General features: G+C 30.6%; 2 protein-coding genes across 11 annotated transcripts in view; one reads left to right on the top strand and one right to left on the bottom strand.

Moving 5' to 3' along the window:
- LOC118191856 (uncharacterized) overlaps positions 1–7,628 on the bottom strand; it is a 178,937-nt gene extending 171,309 nt beyond the window's left edge. For 2 of the 10 annotated variants that reach the window (XR_004758686.2, XR_015044372.1), the window contains exon 1: positions 7,161–7,565. Coding sequence is in view for 2 of the 10 variants with exons in the window: in XM_085827519.1 (XP_085683645.1) it covers positions 7,359–7,520 (162 nt within the window). In the remaining 8 variants the exon portion in view is untranslated. Of the gene's footprint in view, positions 1–5,306; positions 5,407–7,160 lie in introns of those variants that run through there. The other 8 variants (XR_015044373.1, XM_085827519.1, XM_085827516.1 and 5 more) reach the window with 8 other exon arrangements.
- A 753-nt stretch (positions 7,629–8,381) lies between these two features.
- The window catches only part of Rim2 (replication in mitochondria 2), a 30,801-nt gene continuing 20,746 nt past the window's right edge, over positions 8,382–18,436 (top strand). The window contains exons 1-2 of the mRNA XM_035362707.2: positions 8,382–8,540; positions 13,687–13,914. Coding sequence (XP_035218598.1) covers positions 8,500–8,540; positions 13,687–13,914 — 269 coding nt within the window. The 5' untranslated portion in view covers positions 8,382–8,499. The remainder of the gene's footprint in view (positions 8,541–13,686; positions 13,915–18,436) is intronic.

The following is an 18,436-nucleotide window of genomic DNA, read 5'->3' as shown; positions in this document are numbered from 1 at the left end:
TATTTGAAACCCTTAGTAGAACAGTGAATTAAGTCAGTTTGTGCACCAACTGTGTGTCTTTTTGCCGAGTGGGACCAAAAGTAAACTTTCAATTTTGAGCACCGAAAAATCTGTTTTTCTACCCGCTGGTCGAATTTTGCTTAGAAACTCTAATTTTAATTGTAAAACTTACTTTTTTAAGTGTTTTTTAAATGTATTTGGTGTTTTATGTTTTTCTGTATTTTACAGTTTTTAATGAAGCTGTTTTAAGCCTTTAATGTATTTTGTCTTACCGCGAAGTGAGAAGTGAATTCATTGAATGAGAAATATATCTCTAACGAAATTCCAAGAAATACGTTTAAATTAAGTGCAGCAAAAATGTATACAATTTAATAAGCCGTACAAGGAAGTCATGTGCTGTCCACGTCAGGTATTTTTAGTAGGTCATCAGCAAAAACTTTTTTCTGCTTAGGTAAAAAGCTTCTGCAAACTTTGTCATATTCTTCTAAACAAACAGTCTTCTTTATACTCCCATAAATCTGTACCCGTTATTTATTTACGATTTTTTTAACCTGTTTAAATAACGTAACAGTACGTGTTTCCTTGGTTGTGCTTCTGTATTAATAGTATATGTTCCTAATTTAAATAACATAAAACTATAATATAATTCAATATCTATTTTAAGTAGACGTAAAATTAATTTTGATGAATATGTATCATATGTAGATTAGTCTACAATGCTTGACAAATGCGTAGCCTATAAACATACCGAATAAGGAATTATGTATGTGCCCAGGCGTACCATTAAAAAACGTCTAATGTGCACACCCTATGACATCTTTGTGTTGCCTGTTAAATGATGTACAATTTTTGCTGCTTGCATTTAAACCTATTTCCTCTAATTATTCTAATTTAATTAACCGATCCCTCAAGGCAAGTTGAAAATGACATAAAAAATCTCAAATTGTGAAATTAAATATCCCGGTTAATGTATCTCGTATGCGAGTTAAATTTCTCATTTATACGGGGTATAAAAGTTTTCCAAATATAAGTACATGAACCGGGACACCGCATTATAAGTTAGATTTAATTATTTGTTGAATTTTTTTAAATATGACATTACCAAAATATGAATATTTTCATCAATTAAAGCATTTCTGTGATGTATAAGAATACGACTAACGATTCCAAAAATGAAAACTGGGTAAGGACTATATATATGCGTTTGGCACTGCCGATTGCAATAAAAAAAAGGGAGGTGCTAAACTAGATGGTATATCAGTCCCATATACAAAATTCTAACGTTCTACAGCTAACCGCTTATTGGATTATGTGAGATGTGTACATACGGATGTATAGACATCACGAAAAAGTCCTTTTTGAATCAATTTTACGATCTGCTTTAGGAAAGAGTCCTTTATTCTGTTCGTACGTACAGGTGTCATTCAAAAAAATCGTACAAATGGATTCGGAAACGGTTAAAATGGATATTTTTGTTGAAATATGACACCGGAAATTTTTGTGATTACAATACTTGCCTTACTACGTACAAGGAAGTAAAAAGTATCAGTTAGTTGTTAGTGAAGTAATTAAAAATTATATGTGTTTTGTTCCACTCTAACTACCAATAACTACTTTATCTTTTTTTTTTTTTTTTCTTGTTTTTGTTTTTCTGTTTACAGCAGAATATAAATTAGATTACATGTTTAGCTTGACGGCTGACGTAAATCAGATTTAATTCCATTACTTAATTTTAAATGATTTTAACTGAAATAGGAATTAAAGTAGGATTGATAAAGAATTTTAACCGAAATATGAATGGGCTATGCATTCAGATAAATACAATAACTTCATTGCTTAATTTGAAAGATAAATTGTGCTTTAAATTTTATTTTACAGAAATGATAATTTTTTTTAGCCCAAAGGATCGTTAGACCCAAAGGGCTATTAGTCTCAAAACGGCATTTTCTGTTATTTCATCTTCTGCGTTGACTAATTTTTCAAACTGTTCCCACCAAATATTATCGCCATGCATTATAGTTAAAGAAGCTAAATAATGGAGAATCTGCATGAATGTTTCTCGCATTGTGAAAACACAACGTTACCTAGAGCCATCAAATTCTGAATAATATAGTCCTTCCACCGAACATGGGCACTTGGACCCCCAAATTTTGAATTTGTTTTGTTACTTATTTCAAATTTTGTAAAACTTTGACGAATTTTTGATTAACAAATTCAATGATTTCAAAGCAAGCAATGGCAACACTAAGAGGGGGAAAAAAGCATTTTTATCTCCATCGCCCGAGACCGTGTATCGGAAATTCTCAAGATATGCTTTTTACTTCCTTGTATGAAGTAAAAAGAAAGTATTGTAATCGCAAAAAGTTTCAGGCAGCATATTTCAACGAAAATATCCCATTTTGACCTCTTTTAAATGCAATTTAACGATGTATTTCCGTGATATGTGTATGTAAGGACAAAATAAAAGACTTGTTTCCTCCAAAAAAATTATAAAACTGCTTTAAAATGAATTCCGAAGAGAATTTTTTATGGCGTCTGTACGAACGTATGTGCGTACGTACGTACGTATCTCCATAACTCAAAAACGAGTAGCCTCAGTTTTATTTGCTTAATTTCTTTTATACATCATTCTAGCTTTATTATAGTATTTGAATAGAACATGTGGCAACGATTAGATAATTTTATTCTTTAAATGATATAAATTTTGTGCATTATGAGTTATAATATGAACGAAATATAATACTGTTAAGTGAATCTAGTGCCAGAGTGTCGCTATGGTAAACAAATACTAGAGTGAATTTTAAAGAATGCATTTATTCTATTGTGGTTTATGCGCTGTCGCCGAAGCAGATTTAATTCAATCCAATAAGTTTAAATGAAATACAAGAAAAATGCATATAATTTAATATTCCGTACAAGGAAGTCATGTGGATTTTTTAAAATTATTTTTGTGACATTGCTGTTGAATTTCATGTAGTTTAAGTGTGAAGAACTTGATATTTAATAAATATATTTAACACACAAAACGTTGAAAAAAACGCCCCTTTGGATGTAATATAAAATCTGAAAGTTTTCAGATTTTCTTTTTTTCCCTTTCAAAACATGAAAAGCGAAAAGTAAAGAGTAAAACTTTCTCATTGGATATGTAATAAACAGGCATATCCACTTACAGAAAAGAGGACAGAAACCTGCTCGATTTTTTCGGTTATCCCGATAGCATGAGATCCCGTTTAGTTCAGATATTTGGAGTTCTATATGTTTTTATACAAGATATTGCTTCAAAAAATATCTTCCTCTCTTCAATAATGAAATAATAACAGTTAAAAACTAAACCGAGGAAGAAAACACAGCAAGCCGTTATGAAACATAAACATTTGCAACGGAAGAATATTTTTTCACCATAAAATCAGATAAAGCAACGATCTTGTGTTTCGCATAGATTTTAATTAAGATTATATCGATTTCAACGGCGACCAGGTACAGGTTCCTCTTCATGGGAGCAAAGAAATCTGTAAGGAAAGAAGCTACAGCCGTTTTTCAATTCGTTCGGCTTCTCCTTTCGTTGCAGATTTCTTTACTGCTGATGAAGAAGGACTCGTACCTGTTCGCTCTCGAAATTCAAAGACTTTTAATTAAAATTTGCCCCAAACACAAGGATATTGCTTTGCTTAATTGTTAATTAATACTTTGGAGTGTTGCCATTCTCTCTTGATTTTTTTTCCCAGAGATATAAAAATTATTTCAGTAGAATCAAATGAATTGATTCGAATCGTATCTGACACATTAAGTACACATAGGACTTGATTTCTAAAATTCTCCGAAGCCTAATGGAAAACGGTCAGGAAAGAGGAAGAAGAATAAATAAATAAATAAATAAAATGACTAATAAAATCATTAATAATTAAGCAAAATCTTTTAAAAATTTGAAAGTTTTCAGACTTATATTATGCCCAAAGGCGCGTTTTTTCAGTTACATAAACATACGCGTCTCGAGAGCATTTGGACTAAGGTTCCTTTGGGCTAAAAATATTTATAAACAGTCTATGTTTAGAATTTCCGTAGACAATCTCACGCGCTGCAGATAATTCCCCCCCCTCCCCCGTAAAGGGTTGCCACTGCTCGCTTTGAAATAGTTGAGTTTGTTAATAAAAAATTCGTTAAAGTTTCGCAAAATTTGAAATACACAATAAACTATTTAAAAACAGCCTATCTTTAGAATTTCCGATAGACATTCTCGCGCGCTGGAGATAAGAATGTTTTTTCCCGTACACTGTTGCCATTGCTCGCTTTGAAGTTTTTGAGTTTGTTAAAAAATACGAAATAGACAATAAAACAAAATTCAAATTCCAAAATCGGTGTCCATATTCGGGTGGAGGACAACGTTATTCCAAATTTGGTAGCTCTAAATTAATGATTAAAGTAATTAAATAATAAAAAAATAAAAATCTGAAAGCGTTCACATTTTACTCGTATATTAGGCGAAAGGGGAGTTTTCAAACGTTTCGTGTGTTGCCTTTTTAACTTTTGTGTTTTATGTTTTGTGAGAAGAACAATGTTCTCGCGTCTGTTCTCCGCACTTAAACCATAAAATCCCATTCAACAGCAATATTGCAAAATATTTAAAATAATATACATTCTAAATGTTTAAGTTGTTATTATCTTTAGAAGTTGCCCGTAGTGTTGCCATTGTTCGCTTTGAAATCGTTATGAAATAGATAATAAAGCAAATTCCAAATTGGGGCTTCCAGATGCCCATATTCGAATGGAATACTACCGTTATTCGAAATTTTATGCCTCTAGGTACCGTTGTTCTTTCACAATACCAGAAACATATACACACATTCATGTAGATTTTTCCGTATTTAATTTCTTTAAATATAATGAAGGGTTCTAATATTTGGTGACATCAATTTGAAAAGTGAACCGTCAACAGACGCAAAATGCCAAAACGAAATTAATAGCCCTTCTGTGCAAATTGGCCCTTTGGGAAATTTAAGTTAATGTAATGACATAAAATTCAATAAGCGATTTTTAATATAATTTTATCCCCAAAAATAAAATTTTCGAGATCAGATTTCTACTGAAATTGTTGTTCAATTACATAAAATAAGTGCCGGAGGCTTCCGGCTAGAATTATGATTATTTTCCCAAAGAGTAAGAAGCACAGGAGCCAAACTCGGAAGTGCTAGCTACGAGTACACATAAACTTTTTTATAGTAATTATTAATACGGTACAGAAGCAGGAAATATAAAAAAAAAAAAAAATATCTGAAGCATTTTTCACAATGAGATTTCCTTTTACAGACCTTTGTTAAGCAGTTTCAGATAGGACAGATTAGACTCGCAGTAATTTTTGTGGATAACCGGCTCCAAGGTCACTGCAGGACAAACATTCGAAACCTCCCCCGCTCACACCTTCAAAATGACAAATAATACTGCACGAAAGCAGGAGAAGGATTGCGTTATCACCTGCAGGCGCACGTTCTGGCGTCTGTGCATTGCATCAGATTTTAAATAAAACTCCGAAGGTTTATGATACAGTTTAGAACTTCTAAAATGCACCCACATATTTCTATGTTTTTATATCTCCGCCCCATGTCAAATGAAATGCGTCGAATTTCCGATCGTATTTTTTGTTTGAAACCGGAACAGCTTTTAATCTTCCAAATAAATTCGCCATATAAAGAAAATTATTTTAAGTGTATTGTAATACATGTTACCACATACAGAAATTTTTTTAAGCGCTTCACAAACATTCTGTGTTTCTTATATCTGTTTTTGAACAGGACGGCAAAATGTCTAGCGTCGACTTGGGTTAGATGCATTGTACCTAAAAAGTGACATCAATATCTAGATAAAAAATGTAATGTTCAATTTTTTTTTCGATAAATATCTTTTGAATTAATGTAGATCTAATTTTATCCGACGCAATAATAATCTAAGTTCTTGTGTGATTAGTAATGATTATATAGAAAAACGCATCTGTGATGCAAACAGTAAAATCTTCACGAAATTTTTATGTTTTATAAATTTCAGTTCCTAAATGAACTATTACTTTTTCAATAGTGAATTGTTCTCTATTTTAAGATTCTAATTTTTTTTTTAAATCTTTCAAACAAACAAAAAATACGATTAAAAAATTCTGAAAGCTTTCAGATTTTATATTACGGCCGAAGGGCCGTCTTTTTTTAACGTTTTTGTGCGTTACCTTTATTTATTAAACATTATATTCTTCGCACTTTAACCATAAAATTAAAATTCAACAGCAATGCCACAAAATGTTTAAAAGAGCATATCTTTAGAATTTCCGATACACAGTCTCGGTCGCTGGAGGTAATTTTTTTTTCCGTACAATGTTGCCATTTCTCGCTTCGAAATCGTTGAGTTTCTTAATCAAAAACTCAGAGTAAATGCTTTACAAAATATGAAATAAATAATAAAACAAATTCCAAATTTGGGATTCCGGATACCCATATTCGAGTGGAGAGGTACGTTATTCAAAATTGGATGGCTCTTGGTACCGTTGTTTTATCACAATGCGAAACACATACATACATTTATGCAGATTTTTTGTTATTTGATTTCTTTAAATATAATACGGGACTCTTAATATTTGGTGGCAACAATTTAAAAAGTGATTTGCCTTTTATAGTGAATCAACGCAATTAACGCCTTCTGGGCTAAAAAAATTTTTTTCCTTTAACATGTTTCCTGATTTATTCTTTTATGAATTTGTTTATTACGAATTTCTAAACGAAAAATTTATCGTACAATAACTACAGAATATAAACAATGGAAAAAATTATTTTTTCATATAATTTTCTGAATTAATCAAGGTTTAATCTACTTCAATTAAATAATTATATAGATTCTGTATTTAGTATTAATTTGATACAAAATTAAATTTTCAAAATTGATCGCTATTTAAAAAGTCCACAAAATATCGCTTTTTCTGTTTTTCATGTTACCACTTTCCTTCCTTTATTATTTCCCAAAAATAAATAAAATAATAAAATAAAATAACTAAATAATAAGTGCTTATAGCGACATTTCTTTAAAATTCTGAAAAGAGTTTTTCATACTTAAGTCTTCCTTTTCCAAACCAAATTTTCCACAACGTGAACAAATACACGAACAAAAAGTTTGAATTTGCGACTTACTTTGTCTAATGACCATTTTATTACATTGCTCTATTAGTCATATTATTTCGAATAAGCCCTCTTCAACTAAAACGAATATTCCTATTCCTAATTTTAATTTATGCTTGAAATGAATAGATGTTATTAATTTAATAACCAGCATTGCAAACGTTATCTTTTTCACTTTTTGTCCTACTTATTTTTTCTTTCAATACTAACCTTACCCAAAGGTAAGTAAGTACACTGTACTTTAAAAATGCACAATACTACGAGTAGATTACGTGACGTAGAACACGAGCTCTCATCCGCAAGGCACATGCTCGGTAGGGGCAGCGTGGTCGAAAGGAAAATTTCTAAACACAACGCGGGATGTCTAGTCATGTGACCTCAGCTACCCAATCATGGACATATGTTCACGTGCTGAAAGCATGATCGGTACTCGCCGAGTCGTCTATGGAAGAGGTTACCATAAATGAATTCTTTATCGCCGAATTTGGAATTTTTGTATTTAAATTACGCATTTATGAATTGTTATATTAATGCTTTTTAAAAGCTTTGTGCAAGTTTTGTTAGGAATTGATTAAATACATTACGGAAGAATATATCAAAGATGCTTATTTTGATGTCCTTATTAAGTTACCAGACCACTGAATTAAAAGCGCGTTTCAATCAGTAACTGACATAAATGATAATGTGGTTATAAATTCTTTAAAATCTCACTATTCATACTTCTTCGAAAGGTTATATCTGTATGAGAACGGATTCAGATAAAAACTGGACGGAAGGATAACTAAAGAGACGAAGAAGTATACCACCCTGCCTATGCAAATGCATTGAAGGGAAGCTATGCTTAACACATTCAGATAAGGAAATTTAACTCTCTTTAGCTTTTTTTCACATGATTTGTGTATATAAACCAAGTTTACTTCAATAGCTCGGTTTACACATCTGATTTTCTTATTTCTCTGATACCAAAAACTGTAACAAGAAAGAAGACGAAAAAGTTATTTTAAAATTAAATATTTAAAATTGGCAATATTAATTGTACTGTCTTGCTTTGGATTCTAAATTTAGTCGTATTAGCTGTTAGAGGCCTTGTCCGGTAAGTAAAATACACTAATAAAGCTATAAGATCATTTCACGTTTAGGATTGTTTAGAATTGTTTGGCAGGATTATGTTATCAGTTGGCGATTTCCGAAGTTTTTACTCCGGCAACCCTGAAAGTTAATGTGTTACGTTTCTGTTCGACATAGTAAGCGCGTAATCGGCTATTTCGATTTGTGGTTGTAGTGAAAAGTGAGGAATCGTGGAAATTTGTTCTGTTACTTACTCAAATATAGTTTATCTTACTTAGATGGCATGTCGCAGTATCACACCATAGTTCATCTTGTTGCTGGAGGGTAAGAATATGTATTTGTTTGGTTTCGTTGTGTTGGATGAACTCGGGGGAAAACTGATTTGTGTACGAAAGCGATCCGTACGTAACATGCAAGAAATTTAGTATGGGTAATTCAACCTCACCTTACTAAGGGACTTGGTAAATCAACAACGTTTTCTAAAATATATCTGGCATGATTTCTCAGACTGTCATACTCTTTTTCTCCCTTCTTTCAGACTTTAAAGATTGTAAGATTACGGTAAAAATTTCAAATCTCCGTACTACCTAGTGAAACAAAATCTATATTTGCATTTTTGCGTTTAATTTCTACGTTTATCGAAACTGACAATAGCTACCCAATTTTGAATGCCGAGGCCGTGTTACCTAAATAGTGTTTACGATTAAATAGTATTTACAATTAACACTATTTAGGTAGCGCGCGTAATTTGTTAATTTAATATCCATAGCGTTGTTTCATACAGTATATTAAAAAGAAAATTCATCATCTCTTGACCAAGAAAATGGCATACATATATAAAGATCATTTTTTAAAACATCTTTTACGAAATGTTTACATCAGCTGGTTTATGTAAATTTGTTTTAAAGGGGCATTTAATTGATGTAAATTTCGTTTAAAGATGGCATTTAATTGCTAAACTTTTCAGTTAGTAGCATTATAACAGTAACTGTATATGAGTAATCATAACATAATCGGTAACATTTCATAATTTTTTATAGATATTTTTGTTATTTTATCATTTTGAAGTTGCTGCTTATTGCTTGCAGTTTTGGGATAGTTATAAGTTATTTAACTTTTATTGCATTAAGCAATAAGATCTGTATGTTATGAATATTTTTATATTCTATTATGTAATGTTGAAGGATAGAATTGTATGTCAACTTCTATCATTTTTGCCACCCCTTAAGTCAATTGAAATTGCTAAATATGGTTGTTGCTTCTTTTAGGGTGGCGAGATATGCATGTTGCCTTTCATGTAGTACAGTGGGGTCTTATCTGTTACAGGACAGTGTTTGTAACATGGAATTTTTTTTTCCCTGTAGGTTACTATGGGAATACTTTTCTGTCCCTAAATGTCGTTCAGGTTCATAAAACATATTAAAAAAAAAAACAAAAACAAAAAAAAAAAAAAAAAAAACACTCACCTCTGCTCATGATGTGGTTTTGGGTAGGTCCAGATTTCAGTCAGTTGCTATAAATAGTTTTCTTCTTCCACATTATACCAATGTCTTGAAGTGTTTCTTGGCATTGTCATTGAACAGATATGCCACTCTCTTAACCCCAGGTTGAATGCACCGTCACTGCTTGGTTGTAGTTTGGATTTCTTCAGGTCTTTGCAAGTTGTAACCAACATCTGGCTGTTTGTGTTTCGTTCGTTTTTTCTGAAAGAAGCTTCTCACTAGAATTCCTAATGTACCTGGGTAAATACGTGTTATTGCAACCACATTAGTAGAAAACAACAGATTTTCAAAATGTGCCAAACTATGCACACAGCCTTTCATCAAGCAACTATGCTGATAACAATCCTGCAATTAAACAAAGTCGCCATTTTGATATGCATTCTTTTGTTGTATTCCAAGTTCCAATGATTTTCTTAAACAAATCGTGATATTTTTTGCCTTCAACTTATTTTCAAATATATGTTTGTTAAATTTGTCACCAGTGGAAAAAATGCAGTGAAATTTCTGCCGGAATAGATAATTTTGTCATAAAATATCTGAAGGGATCAGCGAGGAGATGCGTTTAGTAGATAGTTGGTATTGCGGAGATCTGCATGATGCCAGGTGTCTATCTCCAATATTTACTTAAGTTAAAATAGATTATTGACTAGCATAAGATTACATAAAGGTTTAGTGAAGAATGCAAGTATTTTATTCTTTAATTCATCATTTAATCCTTATTTAATAGTTTAACTTTGCTTTTAAAATTGTTAATTTTTTTTTCCATATGTTAATAATGTCTGCTGACTTACAATAAATATAGATAATTTGGGAATCTTTCTAAAAAGATTGGTGAAAACTACCAACTTTCACTCGATAGGTAGCTATTCTTTATTCATCTGTAAAAAATCAAAAAATTGGGCCAAGATGGTTGTGTTAATACTCAAGTACCTATTCCTGTTCAAAGAGAACTTACAGATCTTCAATGAAGAAGATATTATGTTTCTGTAGTAAAAGGGTAGATAAAAGCTGGCCCACTGGCCAAGTGTAGCTTTTCTGTTTGCTTAGTCTGGCCTGTTATGACATTCTCTGCAATGACAATTTCTTCTGTGACCTACCTAGTTTTTATGCAAATTGCCAAGATCAACAGCATGAGTGTGCTTGTTCCTACTGTGTATGTGCATCCATATACATCACTGTACCAGTGATCAACCTAAGTTGAGAACACATTGTTTAAAAGCATGGGCATCTACAGAAGAATATAATGCTATCATTCCTAGTAGCTTTAATTTAAAAATTAAACAATAAAATTCAAGTATTGCTGAGATACAAAAAGGGGGAGAGCTTAGAATATTTTACCCTTAGATTTTAATTTGAAAATGAAACAGTGTACCCATCAGTCATTTAGGTACATGCCAATTGTTCATTAAGACCAATAGTAACAGATCCCATATTTGACATATTTGTAATTTTTTAAAAATTTTATTTGGAAGAAGTGTTGCCAAATTATATTTCTAAATCTAGTTTTCATAATGTCAAAAGTTTCAAAATTTTTAATTTAAGACATATTTTGGTACTTCCTTAGATTGAATTGCTAATCGACTGAGATATCTTGCTGAAATCTCATCACGTGTTCTTATACCTTGTTACATCTCGGTTAATTAGCAATTAAATTTTGGGGTGCCACTATAATAAGGAAGTACACATTTTTCAATCATACTATATATAATGTATTCATTCTGCATGTCATTAGTATGTTTTTCCTACTGCCAATAACTTGTCTTCAGTAATCCTTCTGATTTACATTAATCCACAGTCACATAAATGCACAAAAGCGATAACATTCAAATTAAAACCGAGTAAGAAATGAAAACCTTTTAAATTTTCTCTTTTATTTTTTTAAACAATTTCTTTTTTCCCGGACTCGCATTTCTTCTGTTCAAATAATATCTTCAAGGTTAGTCACTTGTTTGTGACAGTTTATTCATAAGAAAGGAGTTAGCTGAGGCTTTTAATCTTATAAATATGACACTAGCAAAATTAGAATTGATAGATCTGAGCATCACCAAGCGGCTCAAGTATGTTAACAGGTATATCCATTCCAATATGTTTCTATAAAACTATCTACAGTGACGAAAAGGGAAATGATCGCACATTTTACTGTAGGTATGGTTTGTGAGATGCCACTCACAGTATTGTCAAGAAGATAATCTTGACTAACCTCAGCCTTCAAAAGTGTCAGGTGTAGAATTTGCCAGGGAAGCGTTTCCCTTCACAGCAGTTCATCTCTAGCCTGGGGTCTCCTGCTGTAAACTGGATTAGCTGTCACAAAACCTTTTTTTAATTGAAATTTTTATGTTATGTTACTTCATTTTCCTTCATATTGTACATTTTGTTGATGATTATAAATTATATACTTTTATTGCAATGGATAGTGAGATCTTTAATATGTTTATGGTTTTTCTATATTTTATTATGTAATGTCTTAGGCTAGAATTTTTACATCAACTTGTATCATTTTTGCCATGCCTCTTTTTATGATTTTAAGTCAATTAAAATTGCTAAATATGATTTACAGTTATTTCAGTTTGATTTTATATATTTTTATGTCTATTTCATATTTTTTTATTTTATATCTCTGTAAATACTGCTGTAGGATGCTTTCATTGATAAAATATTACTGTGTAAATAATATAGTACATATATGTATACATTCATATAACAACAGTATTGCAGCATCTTGCATAGGTACATTTAAGCAGTTTACGTATTTGATTTACATAAAAATCGAAGAAACCTTGAAGACCAGGTTACTGTCTCTGTTCATATTAATGCATTTGTATTTCACTAATGACAAGAAGATAAATATTTGATGTATTCTCAAGTATTTGTTAAGGGCTTAGTTATAAAAATTTTGAGTATCATGGATCATTAGGGTTTTAAATTAATGAATGGTAGAAAGATTATGTTGTCTTGTTTTAAATTTCCGTAAAATGAAGCTGTGAGCAGTTCTAGTTCAGCAGATTGTAAGCGTATGTTCGTATCTACTAAATACAGTAAATCTTTATAAGCTCCACAGTCTGTTACAGGCCAAGGCTATATCTTCAAGCTTCCTCCACCTGACCCCATTCGATACAATAGCCCTCCACTGGTTAACGTTAGTTAACTTTAAATCTTCCTCATCAGTTATCCATGTAGTGGGTGGTCTTCCTCTTCGTCTTACTCCCTCAGTTCTCAAAAAGGTTAACTCTTTGGATGAAAATGCATCGTCACATCTAAACACATGGCCCAGCCGTCTGATGCGAGATGCATTTACAATTTTCAAAGTATTAGTTTCACCATATTTCCTATATTTTCCATATAGTTCCTGATTATAGAAAATTTTCCACACGCCATTTTGTTGTACCGGTCTAAAAATCATTTTTAGGATTTTTCTTTCAAAAGGTGATATCAGGTCTTTCTCTGCTCTGTTAAGTATCCAACGTTCACTTCCGTAAAGGGCAGCAGGACTTATTAAAGTTTTATATTAATTAGGTTTTATGTTTGATTAGTTTGAATTTAAGTTGTTTTTTAAGGCCGTAGTAACATCTGTTAGCCATAAATATATACAGTAAATCATCATTTAATTTATCTGTAAAGTCAAGAAATTCATTGCTCCATTGTACATATTATTTCATTTTCATTAAATAATTTAAAGCTTAATTATATTGTCATAAAATAGTAATATATGAATTTAACAGACTGATTCGGTAATAACAATTTTTAAATATTGTTTAATTGATTTTCATATTCTCGAGTAAACTAGGGAGCAAAATTTCAAAACAGGTTAAAAAAAAAAAAAAAGAGTAGGGCAGTAAACTCTCAACCTGTGAAAAATGTATAGAGAGTAATGAGTTATTTGATTATTATTAAAAGTTTTGAAAGCCTGTTGTACACATGTGTATGGCTGTGTGAAAATTTATAAATTAAAAGAGTTATTTTAATATTAGGCTTGGTGGTACTGCTGGTGCTATTGCAACCTGTCCTTTAGAAGTAGTTAAGACTAGACTGCAGTCATCTGTTGCAACTTTTGGACCATATAGTCAAGTTTCATCATCAGTCTCTTTACCCAGATTCGAATTTTGCAACTGTGAATCCTATGAGCGATTTTCGCCAGTGATATCGCCTAATGTTTCTGCTAGGCAACACCAGTCATTTGGCATATGGAGGTGTCTTAAGTAAGTCAAAATAATAATTAATTTTTTTTTAATAATTTTTCTACAATAATATTTTATTTAATAAAGTGTAACATTTTTCTTAGAGTTTTATGTCTTGTATTTTTGTCTTTAACCCCAGTTGTCATCTTTATACCAAATAAAACTATTTTTGCAAACAAGTTTATAATATGAATGTTATAAACCTAGTCTTTTGCAAGAAAGCTGTTGAACTATTATATAAAAAAATTAATGTTTCTTCATGTAAGAATATAATCTTTTTTACAGTTTATGTTTTAGAGTTAATTGAATGTAATCTACTTTTGAATTAATCTAGAGATGATTTTTTAGATGGATATTATACTTCATTAGAGAGTATGGAAGTTTTTTTGTAAAGTCTCCTGTAATCTTTTCATATCTTGTTCTCTTTTTCGCCATCTTACACACTGTAAACTTAGCCTACTCAAAAATAATTCAGGTTCTGATAACTTGGTTTCTGTCACTGTTTAAAGTTTTAAAACTAAAAATTGTATTATACATTTAATTTTTTTTTTTTTGTATTTTTACATGGCACAGATGGGTCCCCTTTTTAATTTGTGATCTATCGAAGACAGTATTATCTAGCATTATTTTAAAAACTAGCTTGTTATAAAAAGTAGCCAAACAGTGGTTTAGGTTCAAAGAAAGAATGGTAGATCTAATTGATTAGGAATTTGATTAGAACTAACAAATGAAATTGTAATGCAAATGTTAAAAACTCACTCCTCCTCAACAGAAACTTTTGTACAATTTTTTAGGTACTTTTAATAATAATATTAATAAAGTTATGGCAGATACTTATAGTATTGTTTTTTAATTGCTTTTTTCTGTTATGATTTGAATTATTTTAGCCTTTCTATTGCATTGATTTTGCTGGTTTTCGTGGTTCTGTTTTCGTGGTTCTGTTTTCGTGTAAAAGACATTTTTGTGTTTATGTTATAGTTTGTGGTTTATTTTATTTTCTTCATAGTGTTCCCATTTTTCATGCAAACAGAATAGTCATTTTTGAATCTTTCCTCACATTTCATTGATTATTCATGCTATTATAATGTCTTTTTTTTATTCTTGCTTTCATGATGGTACTTTTAATGTCTCTCCCCCCCTCAATTTTTTGACCATAACATCATAACTCTTTACTACATTAGTATTGTTATGCTAGAAAAGTACTGTTTGATTTTTAAATATACCAAGTTATTATTTACATCTTATCTGATAAAATGGTTACTTATTTTGTTACAATTAACTGATGCAGTTACGTGTTGCTCAACGCTAAGATTCTGTAGGGTGAACTTGCAGTGCATACAGAACTATAAAATTTCCATTTTTTTTTTAACAAAACCATACAAAAAAAGTACAGAAAATCTGAATTTAAAAAAAAAAAATGTTTACTTAGTAGTTATTTTCAGTTGTTCCAGTTATAATGAGCTGTGTGCACTTTTCATAGTTCTCCTATCTTTAAATAAATAATGAAGCTTTCCTGCTTAAAATGTTCTAAAAATTCATGTCACTTTTTTGTTACTTTTAATCTAATGAATACCCATAATATTGAATGTAAAAGCTGTGAAGGATTATTATGGCAGTAATGTGTATTTAATATAGTTAACAACATAAATAATGCTGATAACTTAATGCAGATTTTATCGATGTTACGGTAGAAATTTTCTATTTCAGGTTCTGATAAAAAATTAAGTTTTTAAAATATTTTTGCAATTGCTAATTAAATATAAATAAATAAATGTTAACAGCTGAATATAAATGAAATAAACAATTTCTTAAATTATAAATTGTTCTTATTTTGGATGTTAATTAAACTTAAAATTTGAAAATGAACTATCAGAAATTGGGTTTCTCTTTGACTTACAGAGGTGATTTTCTGAAACATATCTTTACGTTTTGATATATTCTTTTCTTTGCGGTGTAAAATATTTTTTTGGCAGCATATACTTATTTAAAAACCAAATTTATTAATCTGGTGTATTAAATAAACTGTCCATGCATTTTTGCATGATAGGTGTTCATTTTTGTTCTACTAACCTTTGTGTGCTTTGATTTTTGTGAATGATTTTTTTAATAAATTCCTTTATTTCTAAAAAAATGGCACTGGTATTCAGCAGCATCATGTACTTCCATTTCAGCAATAGCTGATTTTAATGTTCTTTCTATCATATTTCTGTTGCATTATATATCCATCTCTATATTAAAAATAAATACATCTAATATCTCCTCACCTTGTTCTATTCCATTAGCATATTCTAGCAGCGAACGTAAATAAAGGTTTACTTATGATATTCTTATATATACGTTTTTGGAAAAACAAAGCCAGAATATTTTGCTAATTTATCTGTTGCTGCGTTTGGAAAACCTAAAGCATATTGGAGCAATCTTTTTTAGCTGACATATATCATTGAATATTTTTCTGTTATTGTAAGATTAGGTTAATGCAGGAGTTCCTAACCCTATGCCTGTGGGCACCATGGTGCCCGTCAATCATGTAACGTGTTCCCGCTGCTGTGTGATAAATCACAATAAAAATGTTTTAGTTTTCAATAAAATTCTCTATAAATGTTTTTTCTTTTTTAATGAAATAGAAATTCCATCCGACACAGATACCAGCACAAAGCAAAATGTGACAGATGTCTCTCTCTCTCCCCCTCCTTCCCCCCGCATGTAATTATAAACTCGGTCCATCTATAAATTCACCATGGAAAAGTAAATGGTGCCCACCATCCAACAGATATCCTAGAATGTGTTCTTAGGGACAAAATGATCGGGGACCCCTGGGTTAATGTATTTTCAGTTTCATCAGCTTTTTTATTTTTTATGTTCTTAATGTTTTGTAAGGGCTTTTGTGTGCATGATTGATGTATACTTAAGTATTTTAACTATTAGAATTGTTAAAATAATACTCATAATTGCATTTTATAATTTTTTCCAGTTACTCAATAAATTTAAGTTTTCCTTCTAGGGTAAGCCTGAGTTATTATATAAACTAATTTTATGCATGCTTAAAATAAAAGATGTTTGCTTATGTAGTAGTTATTATTTAATGCATAACAATCAGCCATCTTACTTTTTTTCTGTTTTTAAATAAAAGCTCAAGCAGCATCTGTTTGATTAGCAATCAAGAGTTCTATGTAGTGCATTAGTTAATTTTGCACATTGCAAATCAACCAGTGACTGACTTGATTTTTTTTAAAACATATTTTATAAGTTAAACAGTACAGTCATATCCTTTTTAAAAAAGTGCTGACTTTAGGCATATGCAGAATCTTTAACATTTTATCACTTTAGTTCTATTAGTATTATCACTTGATTAAATTTAACTTATTAGTGGTATATGAAACTGGGAATCTTCTGTAAAATTCTTGCAGAACCTAAGGTTAGCACATGAGTAAGTCTGAAAATACAGTTGAACTCGGTTATAACATCACAGATTGTTAGACTCTCACGGAGAACATATAGTTATGTGCATATAGTTACATATAGATCAATGTTAAATATGTGTTGAGTACTAGTTTCCAGTTTTATCTTGCTTTTATCTTATTGTATTGAAAAAAGTCTAGATGGTCAGAAAGTTATTATAAAATAAGAATAAAATAAACATGTATATTTAGAAGAACTGAGGAGGGTGGACATAATAATTTTGTGTTATAACATATATTAAATGCATAGAAAATTATAGTGAAAGAACTTCAGTTTTTGGAATTTAGGCTTACCATGTTGTTCATTTTGGAATTTGCTTTTTAAATTACCCCATTCATGTATTTTTCTATTCTAACTAATAGTGAAATTCTTTATAGTTTGTCTCATTTTGCTTAGGTTTTTTCAAAAAAAATCATGTAGGTATTAAACATAATTTTAGTAGAATGAAAACTTCAAAATTTTGTTATGACCAGTAGGTTAAACATCTTGAATTTATATTGTTATGGTGTTGTTATAATCGAGATCAACTGTAAGTTAGCGTTGCAAAATGCATGATTTTCAAGCATTTAAGAGACATGAAAAGATCCTAAAATATGATGTGCATGTCCTGTTATCTGTGTTTGTTTGAATCAGGTGGGAGATGTTAACAAAGCGTCTCCAGGCCGTCTTGCGGGGAATGGATCAAACATTCTTTATAATTGCCTTTAATATTTCTGCAAAAATTGGTAAGTTTCTCTGATGGTAGGTTCTTCCTCATGAACTCATTTAGTATTGGGGCTGTTATAGCCTAAAACATTCCATGAATGATAAATTTTTGAAGTCAGTCTAAGTAAAAATTCTTAACAGTAGTATAAAAATATTGTAATTATCTTTTAATATCCATTTTGAATTATTAGGTTGTGTTAAAGTAATTTTTTTACATAATGAAAAAGTTGCATTATATGATTTTATTTAATCAAATGTATCAAATGCATTATTAGTTAGGTCAGTATTATATAATTTTTTAGAAGCCTTTTAGTGTTCATATTTCAACATGTTTGAGTAGAACACAAACACACCCTTGTGTATTTTGTACCATCAGAGA

This window comes from Stegodyphus dumicola, chromosome 12, assembly GCF_044657685.1.
Source record: "Stegodyphus dumicola isolate Sdum_Otavi_A_Nest chromosome 12, ASM4465768v1".
Lineage (NCBI taxonomy): Eukaryota > Metazoa > Arthropoda > Arachnida > Araneae > Eresidae > Stegodyphus > Stegodyphus dumicola.
This window is presented reverse-complemented; position numbering and strand designations above follow the sequence as displayed.